Genomic DNA, 24339 nt, shown 5'->3' on the forward strand with positions numbered 1-24339 from the left:
TTTGAATGGAATCTATAGGGAGAGCCTCTGTGAAGTGACATATGAACAGAGACCTGAATGATGAACTGAGATATTAAGATTTGCGAATATCTGAAGGCAGAGCCTCCCAGGCAAAGAGAAGAGAAGGTGCAGAGCCCATGAGGCCAGAACGAGACTGAGGTGTTGGAGGAACACTAAGGACAGTGTAATTGAAACAATAATTGAGAGGTGGGATAACATTTGGAGACAGGGGTGGAGAGGTAGAACCCACAGAACCCACAGATGTAGAACCCACAGAACATGGTAAGTTTACATTTTATTCTTATGCTGGGAAGTCATTGGAGCAGGAGAACAAGATGAGGTCCATAACATGATCTGATTGCTTTTGAAGAAGGTATCAGTACATACAATCAGTGAGTTAAGTAAAATTTATTATACTTTCATATAATCCTTGACTTAATTGGCCTAAACTTTATCTAGGGAGAACAGTAGCTAGATATAAGATTAGGACTTGCCTGTTCCACTTGGTTCATATTCACTTGCAACTATTGAAGAGAATTAGTTTTAACACCTCTTCATTAAACATAACAGAAGAATGAGCTTTTCTATGTGTCAATCTCCCAGAGAATTGAATGTTACCCTTGTTAAGTGATAGTGGTTTAACCATCTTCAATGATTAACATAAAACATGATCTCGCTTTCCTAATTTTGTAAAGAAATTGGGCACATTATTTAACTATTTTTGATGCCTCGGGGTCCTCATTGGAATTTCTTGTTATTGCCAACCACTGTACTCTACTGTGATAATGTTGGTTCTCTTAGAGAAGTATACATGTTTACCTCTACTCTAAATGGATATATTGCTTTCTTGAATTCCATGTCTACTTTTTATAACTTATTAATTAATTTATTCATTAATCAAATGTTTGAGAACTTACTATATACCAGGCACACTACAAGAGATAAGGAGGGATATAAAGGTAGAAGCATACAGTCCTATTAGCTGTTATGTTTTGTCACTTTCTAGTACACTTTTCTAATCATATGCAATAATCATAAAATTTAGAGCTAGAAAAGGACTTTAGATATATAGTTTAACCCTGTCATTTTATGGATTACCACTAAAGCCCTTCATTACTCTCTTTCATACTGTACTCTCTCTAGACTAGACAAATACCTTTCTGTTATAATGAAAATGGCATTAGAAGTGTTTATCCTTAATGTTTTAGTCCCACCAATGAAATCCTAACAGCTTGCTTTTTTGATTCTATCAACAAATACCACTTAAGAGTAGATATGACAAAATTGATCATAGTCTGTGATACTGTCTTCTGAATGGTCATCTGAAAAGAATTTTTGAATCAACACAGTATTGCACAGGTAACAATATTTAGGCTTTTCTTTTGCCACTTCTTAGTAAAAATGGTTAAGGATATCCTTTCTGTGTGCCTTATTCAGAATCAGCTGGATGTCCATCTCTTTTACCTGACCATGTTAGAAAAGAAAGCAGTCATCATGTTTTAATGTAGGAACAACCTTGTTAATCCCTGAAGATGTCAGTATATTTGAACATAATTGAGCAAATTTTTACATTCAGTAATTCCCACTTAACTTAAAATCAAATCTGAGCTCTATAGTCTGGCATTCAAATCTTCTAGATCCAGCCCCACCTTTATCCAGTTTAATCTTTTTAATACAGCCCTCTCCTTTCCCTTTTCTCTCCAGCTGCAGTCAGGACTGAACAGAGCTAAACTGAGCATCTCTTTAGATGCTCTAGATAGAATTACAATCATCTAAAACTAAACTGTTAAACAAAATGAGATTTAAGCAAATTCATCATGCAGCCAGTTATGTCCTCTGCACAAGCTGTTTCCTACCACAGGCTTTTGGACTTGCTGCCTGCAATACTCTTACCCCAGAGAGCCGCTTACTTGCTCAGTCCCTCACTTCAGTCTCTGTAAAAAGTTACCCCACTAGACAAGCTTTTCACAACTACCCCATCTAAAATACAAGCCCACACATACACTTCTGACCCTATCTATCCCAAGACCCAGAAAAATGCTTAGCACATAGAAGGCACTCAATAATATTTATTGAATGAATAACTAGTTTTCTTTCCTGAAATTTTTTTTAACCTGGTTAATAACTATCCATCCTTCAGCTCTCAGTTCCAGTCATTCCTCTAGGAAGCTTTCTAAGAATATCAATCTCCTATTATAGTCTTAGGTAGCAAATTTAACCTTTACCTGATAGCACTTGTCACAGTTACACCTTTGCATATTTGTGTCATTTTATCAATGTTTCCTCACTAAGCTATATGTAGTAATAACAATAATAGCAGTAATAGCAAACACTTGTAATGCATACTCTGTGCCAGGCATTGTTCTAAGTGCTAATCCTCACAAGAACTCTATGAGGTAGGTATTATTATTAATCCCACTTTACAGATGAGGAAACTAAACCACAAGGGGGTTAAGTAACTTGCCCACTGTCACAGCCAGTAAAGTAGTAGAACTGGGATTTTAACAGTTAACTTTATGAATTAATGATTGATTAATTAATTAACAAGAGTTACCTTCCAAGCTAAGATCTGTTTTTTGTTTTGTTTTTTGTTTTCTTTTAATTAATTAATTTATTTATTTATTTGGCTGAGTCGGGTGTTAGTTGCGGCACGAGGGACCTTCATTGTGGTGCGCAGGCTCTTTGTTGCAGCACGTGGACTTCTCTCTAGTTGTGGCACAGGGGCTCCAGAGTGTGTCGCCTCTGTAGTTGCGGCACACAGGCCCTCCAGTTGTGGTGCACGGGCTCAGTAGTTGTGGCGCACAGGCTTAGTTGCCCCATGACATGTGGGATCTTAGTTCCCCGGCCAGGGATCAAACCTTCATCCCCTGCATTGGAAGGCGGATTCTACCACTGGATCACCAGGGAAGTCCCCTAAGATCTGTTTTGAAATAATCACCTGATGTTTTATATATGTTTTTTTAGCCATTTCATTTGTGTGTATTTTATCTATCATTGAAAAAAAAGTGTATCCGTTAAAATCAAGGCATTTGTTGAACATTTCTAAAAGCTTTTAGAAATGTGTATAGAGGTTAGTTTTTGGTAATACAAAGAATGTGACACTCTATTAGCCTTTAATAGACAGGGATCAGAAATGCTAAACATCCTCTAATACCTGGGACAGTTCCGAATAAGGAAGAATTGTCCTACCCAAAGTGCCAGTGATAAGCTCATTGGGAAACACTAACTAAAAAGATGGACCAGTATCTTTGGGAAGAAGAGGCAGGAAGAGGGGCAGATAAGGAAGAGAATTGGCATTTATTGAATGCCTTCATACACTTAATACTTGTTATCTCTTTCAGCCTTCACAACAGCTATTAGGTATTATTCCTTTTATACAAATGAGAAACCTGAGACTCAGTGAGGCTAAGTAACTTGTCCAAGGTCACAGAAGTGGGGTATAGGTACTCTGTGGGGGTTGGCTAGACAGAAGCTCAAGGGTGAAGAAAGAGTGGAGTAGCAATTCACGTGGGACCTCACTGTTAGAATCCAAATGACCATCCTTTCCTCTTCAGTGTTCCAATTTTGGGGAAGAACAGAGTCCTAAAAAGGGGGTGCTGTGTCCAGTGTCTTTTGCTTTTAGATTGCTTTGGCCTTATTTGAATTCTTTCCAAAAGTATATGATTTTACAACATATTTTAGCTTTATCATTGTTGTTATTTCTTCCACTTTAGGAAACAAACAAAATATCTTCTTTTAACCCTTTCCCCCTCCACCCACACCATTTCTTTGCTTACTTTTGCGGTAGTACTTCCTATATTTGCTATCTGAGTCTTCTTCTCTTCAGGCCTTTGTCCTACCATTCCATTCCCCCAAAATTGCTTTTGTTTGTCTCCATGTTGCCAAATCCCCTGATTACTTATTAGTAAGTACTTAACCTATTAGCAGTATTTAGCACAATTGATCATTCTCTCCTCCTTGCTTTAAAAGTTCCCCCTAAATGTTTTTGTTTTTTGCTGTTTTTTTTTTTTTTTGCGGTACATGGGCCTCTCACTGCCGTGGCCTCTCCCGCTGCAGAGCACAGGCTCCGGATGCGCAGGCTCAGCAGCCATGGCTCACGGGCCCAGCCGCTCCGCGGCATGTGAGATCTTCCCGGACCGGGGCACGAACCCGCGTCCCCTGCATCGGCAGGCGGACTCTCAACCACTGCGCTGCCAGGGAAGCCCCCCCCCCCCACACTAAATCGTAATGCCACATTAAGGTTTAAAAACTTTGAAAAGCTTCAAATGGCATTAAGACTCTGAGGACAGCATTTACTTTCGTAACTTAGCTTTCAGCTGCCTTGACATCTCCACCCGGATGTTGATTAAAATTCTCAAATTCGGGCTTCCCTGGTGGCGCAGTGGTTGAGAGTCCGCCTGCCAATGCAGGGGACACAGGTTCGCGCCCCGGTCCTGGAGGATCCCACATGCCGTGGAGCGGCTGGGCCCGTGAGCCATGGCCACTGAGCCTGCGCGTCCGGAGCCTGTGCTCCGCAACGGGAGAGGCCACAACAGTGAGAGGCCCGCGTACCGCAAAAAAAAAAAAAAAAAAAAAAAAAAAAATCTCAAATTCAAGATATCCAGAATGAACTCCTGATCTTCCCCCCAAAAGCTGCTCTACCCTCAGATATTTCCATCTCGGTTGATGGCTACTCTATTCTTCCAACACTCAGGCCAAGAACTTTGGAGTTATTCTTGAATCATTTCTCTCATTCCCCACATCTATCTATCAGGAAATTCTTTTTTCTTTACCTTTAACATACATACAAAATCTGACCACCACCCTGTTCTGAGTTGACAGCATCATCTCTTGTCTACATTACTTCAATGGCCCCACTAGTTTCTATTTTCTAAAGTATGTCAGCAGTGAAAGTAATCAGATTATGTCACAATACAAAAAATTAAATGACACACACATACAATAACTTGATAAATCTCTGAAATATTAGTCAGAACCTGGGCTTCCACTTCAACTCAAACTTTGTAGCTAAACCATATAAAATCACAGGTATAGGCTACCCAAAAAGCTAGCTTTGATTTTTCCCAAGGGCTCTGATACTATTTTAGTTTGGATCACAGGAATGGACAAGAAAAGATCTCTCAGAATCATATTAAGGTAATGAAGGGAGAGCTTTGGCTTATGAGCTATTTTTAATAAAAGTGATCTTGGTGGCAAATCTCTTGGCAGTGGAAATTGACACAACCAGGCTTATCTCTGCCTGTATCTCAGAGACCCATAGGGGTAAAAATAGTTCCAGGGATGTGTCAGTTAGCTAGCCCAGGTATGAAGGTGACAGAGATAGTATATTCCCCCAACTGTGTATTCAGAGATCCTAATCTCTGAATAGAGATCCTAGTCTCTGCTCTATAATGATGTAAGTTTAAGGTACAGCAGTGACAGCAGGTTCAAAAAGTATTGTCTGACTATATGACTACCTCACATAAAAACAAGAAAAGTAAGGATAAACTAATAAAGAAAAACAATTTAGGAACCTCAACTATCCAGAAAATAATCTAGGATCAAAAAGTTAAGACCAAGAACAAAAAGAAAGCCTTTTGGTATTCACTAATTTATTTAGTCATCAAGTATTTATAGTATCTACCATGTGCCAGGCACTGTTTTAGGCTTGGAAAGCATTGATAAGCAAAACAGATTAAAAAAAAATGCCCTTAAAGGGCTTATAGTTTAACTAGAAGAGAGAAAGTAGACAACAAACATGCTAAATAAGTAAAAAATACCTATTCTATTAGGAGGTGGTAAGTGCTTTGGGAAAAAGTAGAACAGTATAAGGGTGATTAGGAATTTGGTTGGCAATTTTAATAAGGATGGGCAGAAGGGGCAACATTTGAACCAGGACTTGAAAGAAGTGAAGGAGTTAGTCATGTAGTTATTGAGGAAAGCACTTTATGATAGAGAGAATGGCTAGCAGAAAGATCAAGATTGGGGCACTTGGTGTGTTAGCTGGAACAGAATGAGCAAAGAGGAAAGCAATAGGACATGAGGTGAAAAATGTAGGCCATTAACAGAACTTCAATTCTGAATAAGATAACCACTGGAGGGTTTTGAACCAAGGATTTCCAGTAACATTTACTAGATGAGTGGAACAAAATTAACACCTTTCTTTATTTAATAAGTACTATATGCTAGTCATTTTGCATACAAGTAGAATTAATATTAATACTTTTTAATTTCAGAGAAATATTCAACCATTCACATAAACAAAGGAACCAAGATAATCAACAATGTCTGTCACTGAGGAAGACCTGTGTCATCACATGAAAGTAGTTGTTCGTGTGCGTCCTGAGAACACAAAAGAAAAGGCATCTGGATTCCATAAAGTGGTCCATGTTGTAGATAAGCATATTCTAGTTTTTGATCCCAAGCAAGAAGAAATCAGTTTTTTCCATGGAAAGAGAACTATAAATCGAGATATTACAAAGAGACAAAATAAGGACCTTAAATTTGTATTCGATGCTGTTTTTGATGAAACTTCAACTCAGTTGGAAGTTTTTGAACACACTACTAAGCCAATTCTTCGTAGTTTTTTGAATGGATATAATTGCACAGGTAATTGTTTCAATTGGGATTTGATGTTTCCATCTGATTTCAGTTTTATATTAAAACAGACATCTACTTGACCCTTTCTTCTAAACATAATCAATTTTAAGGTGCTTGTTTGCTAAAAATTCTTTAGTAGTTCACTGTAAATGTAGATTTTCTTTGAAATTTAGTCATCATATATAACATATATCATTTGTGAAACTTTTCCTGGGTCTTGCTTTGGTTCCTATAGATGGTCATCCTTTCAATTTCTTATGTTTTAAAACCATGTGCTTCTGGTAATTGATACCAGATTTCTCACAATTTGTATTCATAAATATTCCCAATGTTCACTGATACAACTGTCTATCCCTGGGGAATAGTGGGACATTTCTGAACATTTGGCAATTTCTTCATAGCACCATTTTTTTCTTTGTAGTACCTTGAAGTAAAAATCTTTAAAGCCCATGTTGAGTATCATGAGTATCATGCTGTTTTAGCATATTTTCAGCCCAAAAAAGCATCTTTAGTGCTCTCGATAGACCTATAATAATTTGCCTTTCAAAATGGCTCTGTTGATTTCCTAGAAAGAGAAATCTCCAAAATGCCAGTTAATTGAATGCTTACCAGGCACTGCACACCATTATTAATATCTTATTTTTGTAGTTAACATAATTTATGGCATTTTCTTTAAGACACCCCAAAACTGTTACATGTTTACTGTCTTTCACTGACTCATTCACTTTTATTACAGAAGACTTACCCTCTAGATCAGGCAAGAATGGAATGTGGTTTATTGATTAGACCTACTTTGATTCTCATTTTTAAGCAGATATTCTTTTCCTCATTCATGAAACTTCATATTGTCTCTAGAGATTTAAAAAATTTCTCTTGACTCCAAATGAAAAAATCTCTACCAAAGTAATACTGAATCTTTGGTTTCTTCTTGGTTTTACTTTATATTATCCAGCTATCTTAAGACTTCTTGATGTACTACTAGCTTATAAAATAGAACAAAATGAAACATGCATCAGTTTAATCCATTCTACTGAAAAGTATTTTTGTAGTTTGTTAATGAACTTAGCAGAGAGATTTAACCTATAAAAATAATTCTCAAAGACTTATTGCGTTAACTGAATATTATGTTGGGTATTTGCAATATGTAATTCAGAGTGGTTTTTTCCTTTGTTTTTTGCATTTGAAGAAATGCATCACTGTTCTATTGTACTGGATAGAGTCTTGAAAACAAAGTAATTTGCCTAAAACAAAAATTTTAAAAGGAATTTTATAAATGGCTTTTATCTGGAATTCAGCAAACTTGTATTGAGTACCTGCTTTGTGCCAAGTCACTTGCTAGGTGGGAAGGATACATAGCCTCCACTTTGGTGGAGCTCACAGTTAGAAATACAGTATGATACATGCTAGAAGTAAAAGGATGTAAGCATACACTGAGGGCTCAAATGAGAGAGTAGCCACTTCGGCCTAAGACAGTTAGGGAAGGCACAGGAAAATGACTTTTGTGCTGAGTATTTAGTGCAGGTAGAAGTTTTCCAGGTGGATTAAGTAGAGGCACTCTCCAGGACAAAGGCAGTGGACTCAAAAGGGAGCAGCACATGCGGAGAACTTCAGATAATCTAGTATGCCAAAGCACAGCAAGGAAGAAATAGTCTGGAGAGATATGCAGGGATCTTCCCTTAGAGTCTCTAGTATTATTTCTAGGTGAAGAATTTGAACTTTCTCATGTGGGACTGTGGAACAATTAAGAAGGTTTAACATATTCATATTTTGTTTTCTTAAAAACAACTGTACAAATTCTAAGGGATTTGTTAAAGAAGATTGAGACTAATAGGTAGGGAGACTGATAATTGATTAAAATTTGTGATTGTTGTAGAAGAAAGGGAACATGTGGGGGGCGGTTGGGTGGGTGAAGTTACCATTAATCAATAGAGAATATAGGAGTAAAAGTAGACTTGTGCTGAAATTGCCAGGATTTAAAAATAAGACTATAAATTAATTTGGATCTGTTGGATTTAAAGTTACTGTTCAGGATATCCAGATGGAAGTATTCACTAGACGGTAGATACAGTAATGTTATATGTCATAACAAAGCTTTGATCCCTTTTCATAAAAACTCAGTACTTGCATATGGTGCCACTGGAGCTGGGAAGACCCACACAATGCTAGGATCAGCTGCTGAACCTGGAGTGATGTATCAAACAATGTTAGACCTTTACAAATCCATGGATGAGATTAAAGAAGAGAAAGTATGTAGTACCGCAGTTTCTTATCTGGAGGTAAGTTGGCAATATCATTCTTTAGATTAATCAATAGTATTGAGAATTTTTTTTTAAGCAATTCCATGGTCCATTCAAATTATTCTATCATGCAGAAATTTTCTTATAAATATATAAAATCATTACAATTCCTAGTCTTAGGTATTTGTTATGGATCTTACTCTTTTTCTGTTAAGCATTTTATTTTGCCATAACTTCTGACTTATACAGAAGTAGCAAGATTAGTACAAAGAACTTCCAGATACCCTTCATCCAGATTCCCAATATGTTAACATTTTACTACCTTTGCTTTCTCTCTCTGTGTGTATATGCATTTTTTTCAACTGTTTAAGTTACAGACTTGTAAGAAAAGGAAATTTCTTAAATAACCACTGAATAGTAATCAATATCAGGAAATTAACAATGATATACCTTTATCTAATCTATAGACCTTAATGAGATTTTGCTAATTGTTCTAGTAATGCCCTTTATTGAAAAGAAAATCTAAGATCGAAGATTGCATTCATTTGCAATTCATCTGTTTAGTCCCCTTAATCTGGATTTTTTTTTTCTCTGTATTTTATGTTGCTGTTGTAAAACTTTTAGTTTGGATTTGTCATGATTACATTCAGGTTATGCCCTGGCAGGCAGGAACACCACAGAAGTGATGATGAGTTCTTCTTTTATAACATATCAAGAGGCTTATGTAATTAGTTAGTCCCATTACTAGCTATGTTAACTGATCAGTTTCATTATGCCGGTGTCTGCAAAGTTTTTCCACTGTAAAGGTACTACTTTACACTTTATAATTAATAAGTAACTTCTAGGGAAACAATGTAAATATCCTCTGACCCCTCAAACTTTAATTTGTTAGTTTTAGCATCCACTGATGATTCATGCCTAAATCAATTACTATCATGATGACAGATGATACCGATTTTTAAATTCCATCATTTCTTCTACATTTATTCATTGGCTTTCTACTATAAGGAAGAGCTTTCCCTTTCCTCTACTGTATCAATGTAGACTTATGGCTTCTTAACATTATTCAGTAGATTATAATCCCTTTCTCTAAGCAATTTCTGTATGTTCAAATTGTGCCAGATTTGGCTAGGTGAGGCTCCTTCATGCTGTCTCTTGTGTTTTTTTGACATACCCCATCATTCTTTGAGACCTCCTAACCTCTTAATAGCTGACATTCAACAGATCATAACTAAGTGACCGTCACTCTAACTTTGTGTTCAGGTAGTGTTTTAGAAACCAGTGCAGAAACATAAATCTCTGATTTTACTGCCTATTTATTTGTGATGTCAAAGAGTGAATTTCTAGTTTTTACTGCTCTTGTTGACATGTTATTGTTTGGTTTCTACTGAGAGAGTTTCTTCACATTTCAAAAATTGATCAAGATTATGTTGCTAAAAATTTTCTTGTCAGTCTATAGAACTTGGTGATAAAAAGTAAGTAAAACTCATTTTCTATAGTTACATATTGAAAAGAATTGTTCCGAACTTAATCAGGAAGAGAGCATGGCAGGATTCATTACTTCTTCCTTAGATCCTTTTATAACTGGGAGAATTTTGAAGTTTGATTATTTTTATAATGTTTTTAATTGTTTTCCCTTTTTTTTAATCTTTCATTTTATTAATGGTAAGGCAATATCTAATCTAACGGTTTTCCATTCAGGCTGTACACCAAAATTGGCTATGGGGCTTTTTAAAAATAGACATGCTTAGGCCTCACCCCCTGGACATTTTAATTTAATAGGTCTGGATTGTGGCTCAGGCATCTATGTATTTTAAAAGCTCCCGGGTGATTTTGATGCATAGACCAGCTTGAGAGTAATTGTCTAATTATATATTTTGTATGATTGAAGTGGATAAGGGGAATCATTTAAAAAGTGACTGTTGCTTATCAGAAGAATAAGAACTAAAAAATTATCTCTTCATATTATCATTTTACTACTTCTAAGAATTTATTACATTTAAAAATGGTTATTGGGCTTCCCTGGTGGCGCAGTGGTTGAGAGTCCGCCTGCCGATGCGGGGGACGCGGGTTCGTGCCCCGGTCTGGGGGGATCCCGCGTGCCGCGGAGCGGCTGGGCCCATGAGCCATGGCCGCTGGGCCTGTGCGTCCGGAGCCTGTGCTTCGCAATGGGGGAGGCCGCGGCGGTGGGAGGCCCGCGTACCGCACAAAAAAAAAAAAAAAAAAAAAAATGGTTATCATTCATTGTAGGAAATTATACCATCAATGAATTATCGCTGTGAGCTATTTATTAGAACATGGATATAACTTACACAAAATAATTCTTAAAGACAATTTTATATGTGTTTTTTAATCTTATATATGTGTAATTGTCATTTTGTTGGCACGTAGAAAACTTAGTATCTTTAGTAAATTCATAAAATCAAGGCAATTGTATTATTACTGTATGTTATTTACAGAAATTACTAAAAAAAAAAATTGCCAGAGATTTAAAACACAGATGTGTATTCAGTGCCATGCAGTAGAGTGAGGATATCAGGCTCTGATCCCTGCTCTGATATGAATGCTACATCTTCTTGTTCTCATGCTATCCTATTACCTTTGTGACTGTGAACTTGGACAAATCACTTAAACTCTTAGGGCCTCAGTTTCCTCATCATTCAATTTGGGGGGGTCGGGGTCCCATTATGGAATTATCATCACATGTTAAACCTAATGTAATTGAAGGATAAATGAAATAAATATCATTTATCTTTGAGTATGGTTTTTATTTAACTTTTAAACTCTAAAAAGTTTGGATTACTTGGACATCATGAAACAATAAATATCTTCTCCAGTAAGAACCATGGTACTTCCATATAACTTACATTTCAGATTCACTAGAGTTTCCTAAGACCATGTGTCCATATATTTCCAGGAAATAGGAAAAGACAATTCCAGCTATCCTATTTCTGTTTCACTGTAGTCATCAAATTGGGAATTATGGGAGGAGGGTATAATGACTCCACCTTTAAATTTTAAGTTCAAGTGCTGGTAATCAAACTCTTCCATTTTCTCAGATGTTAGGAAAGTAATAGCAATGTGTGATAGAAGGGGTGAGATGAATAGAAATGAGCTACTGCTTCTCTAATATAACCTTAAATCAGCAATGTGTGTATATTTGTGTGATGCTATCGCTATTGTTTCATCATCAATGCTAAAGGAGTTCTTTTTATTTTAAGGTATATAATGAACAGATTCGTGACCTCTTAGTAAATTCAGGGCCACTTGCTGTCCGGGAAGATGCCCAAAAAGGGGTGGTTGTTCAGGGACTAACTTTACATCAGGTATGTTTATAAACTTCTTTTTGGCTTGTTCAAATAGCAAGTGTGGTTATTTAGCCATTTACTTATTTTAAAATAATCAGGGTATATCTATAGTCTTGTTTTGTTTCCCTTTGAAATAATCAAATGGGCTTTCCTTTTAAAAGTCTACTTGAACATTTAATAGAGTATATTATTCTGCTTAATATATTTATATTTTATCTCCTCAGAGAGATTAGATTTTATCTTTTATTTTTCATATATCACCAAAGTACTAAGCAAATGATACAGTCAATATTTAATGGGATTTAATTTATGGAAAATATTTTCTTACTTATTTTACCTTTAAAAGCCTTCTTGCTTGTTGATGGTTTATTAAAAATTTTAAAGATCAGTGGTTAATTTGGGTATTCTTTCTTCTCCTTCAACTTCTTTAGCCCAAATCCTCAGAGGAAATTTTACAGTTATTGGATAATGGAAACAAAAACAGGACACAGCATCCCACGGATATGAATGCTACATCTTCTCGTTCTCATGCTGTTTTCCAGGTAACAGGTCACTAGACTACAGCTCTTAAAATTGAATTTAAAATAAATGAAGCCAAATTTATGAACAGTAATTTTCACACATACAAAAATATCTCTTCATCTGTGGACTTCTCTACTTCTCAGCACTTCCTTTACTTTGAAGCTTTGAGAAGATTCTATCAAGAATATTTAGAATTTAGATTATGTAAGTTAGATGTAAATTTTTACCTGTGTGAAAATATGATAGTAAAGTGGTAGTATTAGAGGTTTTCTTTCTTTTTCTTTAATTGGCGAAAATATTTAATCTTTACAAAAGATAGTCTTATATTCAGAGCAGACTTTCTCTTTATAGATTTAGATTTACAGAACCAATAAATTGGGGAGATACTGATTCACTTTTTAAAAGATTTCACCATAGTGACCATGTAAGTAGTTGCATTCCTTAAGGAAGTGTGTGATTCAGTTGATACAGTGCTTTTTAGGAATACCATTCTAGAAAAACCTAAAGCATAGGTTAGTAGTTATTATTTGTAGTTTCTAGTTCTGTTAAAATTCAAATGATTATACATCTTTATTCTGGATTATGCTTTGTGGAACTCATCTAATAGAAAGAAATTGTTATAGTTGAAAGAATTCAAATCAGGGGAAACCAAGTCATTCGGAAAGTCTCTAGTCCACAAAATTTTATTAATCTTTTCTCTTCTTACCACTGACTCTTCATTTATCAGTAATCTTGAGAGAAATCTTTATCAGGGACACTGAGATTTCCCCAAAATGTCTTAGACCCTGCTTTTAAGTGTTACCAGAATACAAGTGGCAGTTGTTTTGACCTTCCATCAAGCCAGGAGTTTTTTGCCCTCTAGTGCACATATAGGAAGTCTTTTCGTTTTCAAATTTTTCTCAACTTTGGTAATTACTTCTGGTACTCTTGGATATCAGCCAGTCAAGTTATACCTTGTTCATTATGTCTTTAAAATAAAAATAATTGATTTCATGCCCTTTTAAAAATAAAGTGTATTTCTCTTTTAATTTTGTTAAATCTAATCCTCATTTTCCCTATTCTCCTGTGATTTCAAAAAGATTTATTTGAGACAACAAGATAAAACAGCAAGTATCAATCAAAATGTCCGAATTGCCAAGATGTCACTCATTGACCTGGCAGGGTCTGAAAGAGCCAGTTCTACCAGTGCTAAAGGGACCCGGTTTATAGAAGGCACAAATATTAATCGATCACTTTTAGCTCTTGGGAATGTTATCAATGCCTTAGCAGATACAAAGGTAGGTACTATATGTTTATTTAAGTATTTTGAAATACTGAAATATTTATATTTCCCAGAAAGATATCATTTAATATAATTGTCTTAAAGGTCTATTATAAATCAAATTTCAAGAATGTAACAATAAGGTTTACATAAAGAGCAAAGACCTCAGAGAACCTAGTATATCAAATAAAACTTTGGGGGTTTTTTGGTTTTTGTTTGTTTGTTATAAATTTATTTTGTATTTATTTATTTTTGGCTGTGTTGGGTCTTTGCTGTGCATGGGCTTTCCCTACTTGCAGCGAGTGGGGGCAACTCTTCCTTGCGGTGCGCAGGCTTCTCACTGCAGTGGCTTCTCTTGTTGCGGAGCACGTGCTCTAGGCGTGTGGGCTTCAGTAGTTGTGGCACACAGGCTCAGTAGTTGTGGCTCGTGGCCTCTAGAGCTCAGGCTCAGTAGTTGTGGCACACGGGCTTAGTTGCTCTGCGGCATGTGGGATCTTCCCAGACCAGGGATAGAACCCGTGTCCCCTGCGTTGGCAGGCAGATTCTTAACCACTGCACCACCAGGGAAGTCCCTGTTTGTTTTGTTTTTTAACTTCTAGCTTTATAATCAGAATTTGTTGAATGAAAAGTATTGAATATCAGATTGATAGTTAATATTTTATTATACCTTCTCATCATTTATTTTGAATTTGATTTTTTAAATGACCATTTAATGATCACTACATAATAAGCATGATAATTGAATTGGCATGAAAACAAAAAACACATTTTAGAAAAACTAAACTCTGGTGGTTAGTATTTTATATATATATACTATAAAATTGGTTTAAATATTAAAGAGAGTTGATTTTTCTTAAAGAGGAAGAGGAGTTAAAATGTAATTAAATTACCTAATAGGATAATGTTTGCTAGATGCTTCTGGGGCATTAAAAAATAGTTTACATCTACTATATGCCAGAAGTGCTTACAGGAACACAGCATATTTGATAACTTCTGTATTTGTAAAAATGACTTCCTTTTTTCAAAGTTAAAATATGATAATTTAAGTTCAAACCAGGCTCAGAAGCTTTAGGAAAATTACCGTTAAACTGTTCAAAATGTTGCAATTTGATAAAGTATAAAGTACATTAAAATGATTTGGGAAGTCTTTTCTAAAAGGGCAAGTTACTGAAATCACATGAATATTACAGAGCAAAATATATATATATGTATGTATATATATATATACATACATATATATATATATTTTTTTTTTTTTTTTTTTTTTTTTTTTGCGGTAAGCAGGCGTCTCACTGTTGTGGCCTCTCCCATTGCGGAGCATAGGCTCCAGACGCGCAGGCTCAGCGTCCATGGCTCACGGGCCCGGCCGCTGCGCTGCATGTGGGATCTTCCCAGACTGGGGCACGAACCCGTGTCCCCTGCATCGGCAGGCAGACCCTCAACTACTGCACCACCAGGGAAGCCCGCAAAATATATTTTGTATTCTAAGTTAAAATCTCAAAACATGTAAGCAGATAACATGGTACAGAGACTAATCTCCTAAACTTCAGCCATTCATAGTATTTTTTCCATATACTGACTAAATTTTTAGTAATTGACTCCTGTTGAGTCATTTATTAGTCAGTGATTAATGCATGTCTTGTACATGCAAAATCAATTCAAGTAGCACCAGCCGTGCACATTCCACACTGTTTGGGAAAGACTGCTATGGTGGAAAGCGTAGTACTACTGGGAGTTGGGGGACTAGGGCCTGTTTCTAACTCTGTGGATTACCAGCCATGTGACCTGAGGCAAGTCATGTCACTTTTTGCTTAGCTTAGTTTTTCTCTTCTGTAATATGAAAGATTTACATTGGATAGCATAAGGTTGTTTTTAGCTTAACATTATACTGCTCTGTTTCTATATGGAAGTGGTAGCGTTTGGAAAATTTTTTACTTTAAAATCAGAACTGTATCTTTTAAGTAAAAGAAAACCTAGAAAAATTAAGTTCTCTTAGAACTGTGGTTGTGCTTTCAGATAAATATCTGTAAGATAATAATTATAATTTATTTTGTATTCATGTTAGATGGTAATTTAAAGAGAAGTAGTTCTATGCCATACAGAATTCTTACTATGCCTCTAGTATATTTCTCTAGGGCATATATTACTTTTGTATTTTAATTTCTTTTTAAAAAATGGAGATTTTTTTTAATAACCATTTTGGTTTTTAATAGTTTTAGATACAGGAAAGTTGGTAAGATAATACAGGAAGATTTTATTAAATATACCCCACACTCAGTTTCTTCTGTTGTTAACATCTCACATTAATACGGTACACTTATCACAACTAATGAAACAATACTGATATTTTATGATTAACTGAAGTTCATACTTAATCAGATAGAGATATAATCTTTTAATGGGAAATTTGTTTTATATATTCACTGAATAGTTCCATAAGATTCATTATCATCATTTCGGTCACCAATTATATCATAAGTCTGGGCAAAGTTGAGCAGTGCTTAAATTCTTATAGTGAAATGGTAGCAGGTTTACATTTGAATGTAGAAAATGACATAAAAATTCTTTTTTTGTTCTTTCAGAGAAAGAATCAGCATATTCCTTACAGAAATAGTAAGCTCACTCGCTTGTTAAAGGACTCTCTTGGAGGAAACTGTCAAACTATAATGATAGCTGCTGTTAGTCCTTCCTCTGTGTTCTATGATGACACCTATAACACTCTTAAGTATGCTAACCGTGCAAAGGACATTAAATCTTCTGTAAGTGTGTTTACTCTGCCTTTGTCGTAAGAGTACTGGGTGCATTTTTTTCTTTTTTATACTTATAGCAAAAGATGAATTAGAGATGTACTTCTACTAATGAGTTAGGAATCAGGGCTAGAAATGTCTTTACTAATCTGGTTAATTGAGTATTCACTGGGACAATTAAACCATTAAACATCTTGATTTCATATATAATAAATAGTATTATTTAGTCTTTTGGGGAGCTAGGATGTTTTAGTGACTTTCTTTCTAACCTTTTTCACATCATGGTACATGATATTTTGATGGCACCCTGGTGTAATTGGTCAAGGCTTTAACACATTTGTTACAGCCAAGACTGATGCTCTTCTGTAACCCAGCACCAACACTTTCTACCCGAAAACTTTGGACATGTTTGCTAATCTCTCCAAGCCTTAGTTACTTCATCTGTAAAGTAGATATAATATCTGCCTCAGTTTATAAAGTAAATAGCTCTTTTAAAACAATTTACTGTCACATTCATGATATTGATGTAACCAATCTGTGTAGCTAGAGCAATATAATAATGATTGGTTAGGTTGGTATTTTTGCCAATAATTTGGGGTAATTTTTTAAAATGTAAGTCAAACATGATGTATGTGTAAAATCACAGGATCTCAGGGTTGGAATAGACATAGAGTTCAGCTGGTATGCTGGCTTTTTTGGGGGGCTTACCACTCTGCTACTCCCATTGAATGAAGATAAGTGGGTTATTATCTTCCTTAGAGAAATATTTCTATGTTGTTTATATAATAAATTGGGAAAGGTTGTACTGTATTGGGTATACAAACTTTTTTCACACAAGTTTTTCATGCAGTGCTTACACCAGCTCATTGAGGAAGACATTTTTAGCTCTACTTTACAGTTGAGGAATCACATGGTCAGAGTTTTAAGTTAAGTGAAAAGTGGGCAGGGCCTCAAAATCAAGTATTTGGGTTACATGTTTAATGTTCTTTCCACTATTCCATAGCTGCCAAGGGGCTCATACTTTTATAAAAAGGATAAAATATATTAAGAACTCATTAAAAACTACTTGAACTTACAAATGGGTGGAAATTTAAATTATCTCTTTATATCTTAAAAGTCGAAGGACCAGAAAAAGAAAGTGGGCAATTTTTATGTGAATGACTGTTTTGCAAGTTCTTTAAAGTACCTTTTCTCAGATAGTAAGGGAGTTTCTTTTATAAATTCAGTATTAATGTGCTCAACATATCCTCTTGTCATAGATTTTTAAACATGAACATAATTGATTATAATTGTCAAATGATCATAATTGTCACAAATTCTGGATTCATGGAACTGAATTAATGAGGCTATAATGCTATTTTGTTCATGTATATAACTGTGATTTTTATCTCTATATATACGCAATCATAATTTCTATTTTTTAACAGTTGAAGAGCAATGTTCTTAACCTCGACAATCATATAACTCAGTATGTAAAGATCTGTAATGAACAGAAACAAGAGGTATGTCTCCTCTTTACATTGTTGCTAATCTCCCTCAGTTCCTCATTTATGGGATTCTGCAATCTTTACTGTCTAAAACTTTGATTTGCTTTTCTTTTATAATTGAAATCTTGCTTGTTCAGTTATTTTTCACAGCTGAAATTTTTCTGTGGCTACGTATAATGGAGACAAATAATTTGTTTTGTATTTTAACTACTGTTTCTCTCTATTAGATTTTAATGTTAAAAGAAAAACTAAAGGCCTATGAAGAACAGAGAGCCTTGACTGATGAAAATAACAAAGTAATGATTTCAAACCCTCAGGAAAAAGAAATTGAAAGGTAAAATTGACATTAAGATCTCAGTTTGAGGTTTTTGTGAAATTCAGTCAGCTATTTAAAGTTTAAAATTTAGTCAGATATTTTGTTATCATCATCATTTGTTGTATGTCTGTATATATTCTCAACTGAATTCAGAAAGTCACTGAACTGGTCTTATATTGCACACATTGGAGGTCAGGTAATTTTAACTGTGATTATACAAATAATGAGAACCAGGTCTTAGGTATAAGATGGAGAAATTAAAGCCAATTATGCCACTTATGAAATTGGTTTTTAGTAGTTTCCATATTTTTCTTCTGTGATGTCTTACTCCCTTCTGGCTGCTATAACGAAGTGCCACAGACTGGGTAGTGTTTAAACAAACAAACAAAAAGTTATTTCTTATAGTTCTGGAAGCTGGAAGTCCTAGATCAGGGTGCCAGCATGGTTGGTTAAGGACCTTCTTCCACATTGTAGACTTCTCCTTGAATCCTCACATTGCCAAAAGAGAGGGAGATCTCTCTGGAGGCTCTTTTATAAGGGCACTAATCCCATCCATAGGGTCTCCGCCCTCATGACCTGATCACCCCCCAAAGGCTTCTCTTCCCAATACCATCAGCTTGGGTGTTAGGTTTCAACATATAAATTTGGGGGGACACAAACATTCAAGCAATCGCATCTGGCATTATCATTATTTACATGGTTCATGTAAATCGTACCTACCCTTTCCTGACTTTATATAACTCTAATAAGCCACTTAATTGAGTTTAAGCAGTTAATTATTTGAAGGGACATCTCTCAGTGATATAAATTGACACAGAAGTATGATCTGTTCACTCTAAGCTTTTAGCAGGTAAATTTAAAAAAAGAAAGCTGTAATACAGTACTTTCAAGTACTTTTTTCCTAAGTAATTAAGACAATTTCCAAGTTGTCCTGATGGGACAATAGTTCAAAAGCTGTAAATCTTCAGTAGTTCTAAGCAGACAGTAAGGAATTCTTGGATCAAACAAGTTTGAAAATTATTCCTTACTTAAGGAATCTAAGAGGTTTCCAAAGTACATCAGCATATTAAAAGCTCTAAGAGGCCCTGTAGGAAAGGAATCTGTTCACCTTTGATTAAAATTGAGTAATTATTCTCCAAAGCTAATCTTCTATTATCATTAGTATGAGAAACTAACCACATCTTAAGCCACTGATTATTCATACTGTTTTGGAACTCTTGAGTTTGTAGAAGATGTTTTAGGGTACATAAGGAAGACTAGTTGGTAGTGATTTTCAACCTACTTTCAAGTACAACACTTTCTAAAAATTGGATTTGTGTATTGACGTTTATATAAAATATCCTTGATTTGAAAAAAATCATTTTTTCTGCCTCAGTTGACCCCAGATGCTAAGATAACTTCTTCTAATAAAATAACACTTTATGTTAGTAGCTGACTTTGTAGATTTTGATGATTTTTAGGCCCACATTAATTTCATCTGAGCACTACAACAACTCTGAAATTTGAAGTGAGGTATTGTTTTCTAACTTACAGATAAGGGCAAGAAATATATATCATCTCTTTCAAGTATTAATTCTTTGCTCCCATGCTATGCTATTTTACAAATACCATAAGAAGTAATTAAACAGTTATTTCTCTCTATCAGTGATAATGAGTCCATTTTTCATACAGCATAAAGTTGACCTATGTATTGTTATAGTACAATAGCTCTGTTTATACCAGAGATTTCCTAAAGTATTTAAATTATTTTCTGTTAATCCCCCTAACAACCCATTGACAAAATAAAGTTATATTTAATAGTCTTACGATGCTTTTTGTTATATTCTACCAATTTTACAGTGTCTTATAAAAAATAACTTAAGCAAAATGATTCTTCATATTCCTTTAATCTTAACAATGAAAGCTTTTAACTCTGCTATATTATTAGTTGTGTTATTATATTTTGTTAGTCAAATGTGGGATTGGTCCTCATGCAACCAGATATCTTGTCGGTGATGCATGTCTCTTGAAATTTAAAGCAGTGACCAACTGCTCAAATTTGGAGTCATTGCTTGCATAAAATTGCTCAGCGGTGATTAACCAGATCTAGTTACCAATTAAAACTTTACAAATTGGTAGACTTTTCTGGAGTTGATGTGGCTTTAAGTCATTGACTGTTTCTTTCTGGTAAAATGATTCAAGAAGGAGATGGCCTGAGCTATGAAATAAACACTTATTTGGATATTTTTTGCATTTCAACTTGACTTAACCAACAATAAAAACTTTGAGTTTTAATTCACTCAACAGGTTAAATAATTTACTTGTATTTATAAAACAGGTAATAATAAAATTATATACCCCATAGCCTTTGTCATTTTCTCACAAAAGTATCTGTCTCCTTAAATAAATATATGGAATACCTTTTATCATATCGATCATACTTCACATAGAATTTTTTTAATGCTATGAAGTTTCAGTTTCTTTAGAAAATAATATTTTTATGAAGTTTAAACAGATAAAGGGAAGAATATACAGTATTTGCTCTCTATTAAAGCTATTTGGAAAGATAATATTCAAAACATCATAAAAAGAAAGTACAGTTGTTCTTTATACAGAGTACTTATAAAACTTCACTTGTGACTATACCAAGAAAATTGTCTAGAGTTTATCATATGTCACCTAAAATTATTGGCAAAGATTTTTGTTTTCTAGCTATTTGAATGTTTTAAATGACTAGAAAATAGTTAGTCAATCCCTTAGGGCTCTCTGTTTTAAAAATGACAGTTTTTTTTTAAAAAGAGCTCTCTAGAAACCTTTGATACTAATTCCCTTCCTTCCATCCTAAACTATACACCACCAACTAAAATAAATCTGGACCATAAAATTTTGAAATTGACAAATATTTAACTGTGTCCTTGGGTGAAGTGTTCCAGAAAAACTAAGAAATTATCTTTGGGTGTAACCTAAAGATAACTTATCAAATCATTTATTGGCCTTAGCCTTGTTGTAATATAATACAATGAAATTGCAATGTCCATACATACTTCCTATGAAATATTTATCAGTTTGACAGAACTACAGTAAAGTCGATGTATTGTGGTTTATATTCATTCTCAATAGTTTCATTAAGAACTACTGACGTAAATTGTCAGTGTTTTTACCACAGATCCTTACAAATATATCCAAAATTCTAGCCAAAGAAACTTTATTTTTAAATGCATATACTTTGTTACCATTTTATTTTAAAAGCTTCAAGTTAATTTTTCTTTGAGAGAAAAATTGTTTGCCTATGTGCGATTGTTTATACTGTTACTGTAGCTCAGACCTGATCTGTGACCAATATTCTGCTGACCCTGGAGAATGCAGGATTGCAGGCTCCTTTTAGGGCTTTCATAGAAGTGATTCAGCTTGAGGTCTTTATGCATTTGCAGGAGATGTGAGTCACAGTCCCCAACTTTGATTCCCTATATCTATATTGCCCTTTGGAGGAAGCACAGTGGAGGGGCTTTTCCTAGATTTACCACATTGTAAACTTGGATGTTTTGGGTCCTGGCATTGTCAGCTGACTCTTAGCCAAGCTGTAGGGGGTACCTAACCATATGGTGTGTTTTCACTGTAACAAGTTCTAAAGCTAAAAATTGGCTATCTCACTTTCCCTAGGGTGCCATAGAGGCACCATATGATTATGCCACCCACTGCTTATTTCTTCACAGCGAGCCAACACCAAAAGAACACATATACTGTGTTGCTTCTGAGGCCTTATGAATTGGAAGAGTACAGGTCCACATTATCATGCTTTTCTTACATACAAAATATTTTATTTTTGGTAAGCTACTGGATTATGCAGACAAAATACAGTGTATGACTAATACCATAGGCCTTAAAATACCTATATCTTTTAATAACATGATCTTTGGAGGAGAGAGAAAGAAACCCAGTGCTTTAAAAATAAAGTTCAGAACCCATTCCAAACATTTTTGTTATTTAATAGGAAAACAGTCACTCAAACCTATTTACTGTTTATCATTGAATCTAATTCTATGAATGGTGTATATTCTCTTGTTCATGCATTTCTTTTTTTTTTAACATCTTTATTGGAGTATAATTGCTTTACAATGTTGTGTTAGTTTCTGCTGTATAACAAAGTGAATCAGCTATACATATACATATATCCCCATATCCCCTCCCTCTTGCGCATCCCTCCCACCCTCCCTATCCCACTCTAGGTCATCAAAAAGCGTCGAGCTGATCTCCCTGTGCTATGCGGCTGCTTCCCACTAGCTAGCTATTTTACGTTTGGGAGTGTATATATGTCCATGCCACTCTCTCACTTTGTCACAGCTTACCTTCCCCTTCCCCATATCCTCAAGTCCATTCTCTAGTACGTCTGTGTCTTTATTCCCGTCTTGCCCCTAAGTTCTTCATGACCGTTTTTTGTGGGTTTTTTTCTTAGATTCCATATATGTGCGTTAGCATACGGTATTTGTTTTTCTCTTTCTGACTTACTGCACTCTGTATGACAGACTCTAGGTCCATCCACCTCACTGCAAATAACTCAGTTTCGTTTCTTTTTATGGCTGAGTAATAGTCCATTGTGTGTATGTGCCACATCTTCTTTATCCATTCATCTGTCGATGGACAGTTAGGTTGCTTCCATGTCCTGGCTGTTGTAAATAGTGCTGCAGTGAATATTGTGGTACATAACTCTTCTTGAATTACAGTTTTCTCAGGGTATACACCCAGTAGTGGGATTGCTGGATCATATGGTAGTTCTATTTTTAGTTTTTTTAGGAATCTCCATACTGTTCTCCATAGTGGCTGTATCAATTTACATTCCCACCAACAGTGCAAGAGGGTTCTCTTTTCTCCACACCCTCTCCAGCATTTATTGTTTGCAGACTTTTTGATGATGGCCATTCTGACCAGTGTGAGGTGATACCTCATTGTGGTTTTGATTTGCATTTCTCTAATGATTAGTGATGTTGAGCATCTTTTCATGTGTTTGTTGGCAATCTGTATATCTTCTTTGGAGAAATGTTTATTTAGGGTCTTCTGCCCATTTTTGGATTGGGTTGTTTCTTTTTTTTGATACTGAGCTGCATGAGCTGCTTGTGTATTTTGGAGACTAATCCTTTGTCAATTGCTTTGTTTGCAAATATTTTCTCCCATTCTGAGGATTGTCTTTTCGTCTTGTTTATGGTTTCCTGTGCATTTCTTTAAGTAAACTTTGCATTATCTATCACAAAATACTGAGATTCTATGTGTTTTATTTTTGGTAGATTTCAAGAAATTCTGAACTGCTTGTTCCAGAATCGAGAAGAAATCAGGCAAGAATATCTGAAGTTAGAAATGTTACTTAAAGAAAATGAACTTAAATCATTCTATCAACAACAGTGCCATAAGCAAATAGAAATGATGTGTTCTGAAGACAAAGTAGAAAAGGTATTTAATAACTTTATCATTAAATTGTAGAGAATGTAAAAACATGGGGACTTATAATTCTAGAAATTTGATGGGCGATGTTGCTTAATCACCCATTCTCTACAAATACCTGGAAATGCTGGAGGAAATGTAGAAAACATTGTTTTAAATGTATAGTTAAGTCTACAAGAAAAAAAATTCCTAGGTGTGAGAAACAAAAAGGAAACAAAACCCCTAAAATCTCAGTTATAACTGTTGCTTCTGTGAGGATGATGGAATGCTTAACAGGTAGTTAACACACTCCGGGAGAGTTGGGTACCAAGGTGGGGCAGTGAGAACAGTCCACCCCAGATGCAGGCAATAGTTTACAACTTAGACCAATGGGAGGGTTTTTTCCTCCCCAGGGAAGAATATTTTGTCACTGACATTGTTACGGTTTCCACTGCATCAGTGCTAAAAAAAAAAAAAACAGATCAACTTTT

General features: G+C 35.1%; 1 protein-coding gene across 2 annotated transcripts in view; it reads left to right on the forward strand.

The window, feature by feature from the left end:
- Window positions 1–6263: 6263 nt before the first annotated feature.
- Window positions 6264–24339, forward strand: part of KIF18A (kinesin family member 18A) — a gene marked incomplete at both ends in the record, with an annotated part of 69061 nt that continues 50985 nt past the window's right edge. For both annotated transcript variants that reach the window (XM_079708338.1, XM_079708339.1), the window contains 9 exons: window positions 6264–6588; window positions 8698–8855; window positions 12038–12142; window positions 12556–12666; window positions 13726–13923; window positions 16490–16666; window positions 18082–18156; window positions 18369–18475; window positions 23716–23878. In XM_079708338.1, coding sequence (XP_079564464.1) covers window positions 6264–6588; window positions 8698–8855; window positions 12038–12142; window positions 12556–12666; window positions 13726–13923; window positions 16490–16666; window positions 18082–18156; window positions 18369–18475; window positions 23716–23878 — 1419 coding nt within the window. The remainder of the gene's footprint in view (window positions 6589–8697; window positions 8856–12037; window positions 12143–12555; window positions 12667–13725; window positions 13924–16489; window positions 16667–18081; window positions 18157–18368; window positions 18476–23715; window positions 23879–24339) is intronic.

Source organism: Hyperoodon ampullatus (assembly GCF_949752795.1).
Source record: "Hyperoodon ampullatus genome assembly, chromosome: 7".
Lineage (NCBI taxonomy): Eukaryota > Metazoa > Chordata > Mammalia > Artiodactyla > Ziphiidae > Hyperoodon > Hyperoodon ampullatus.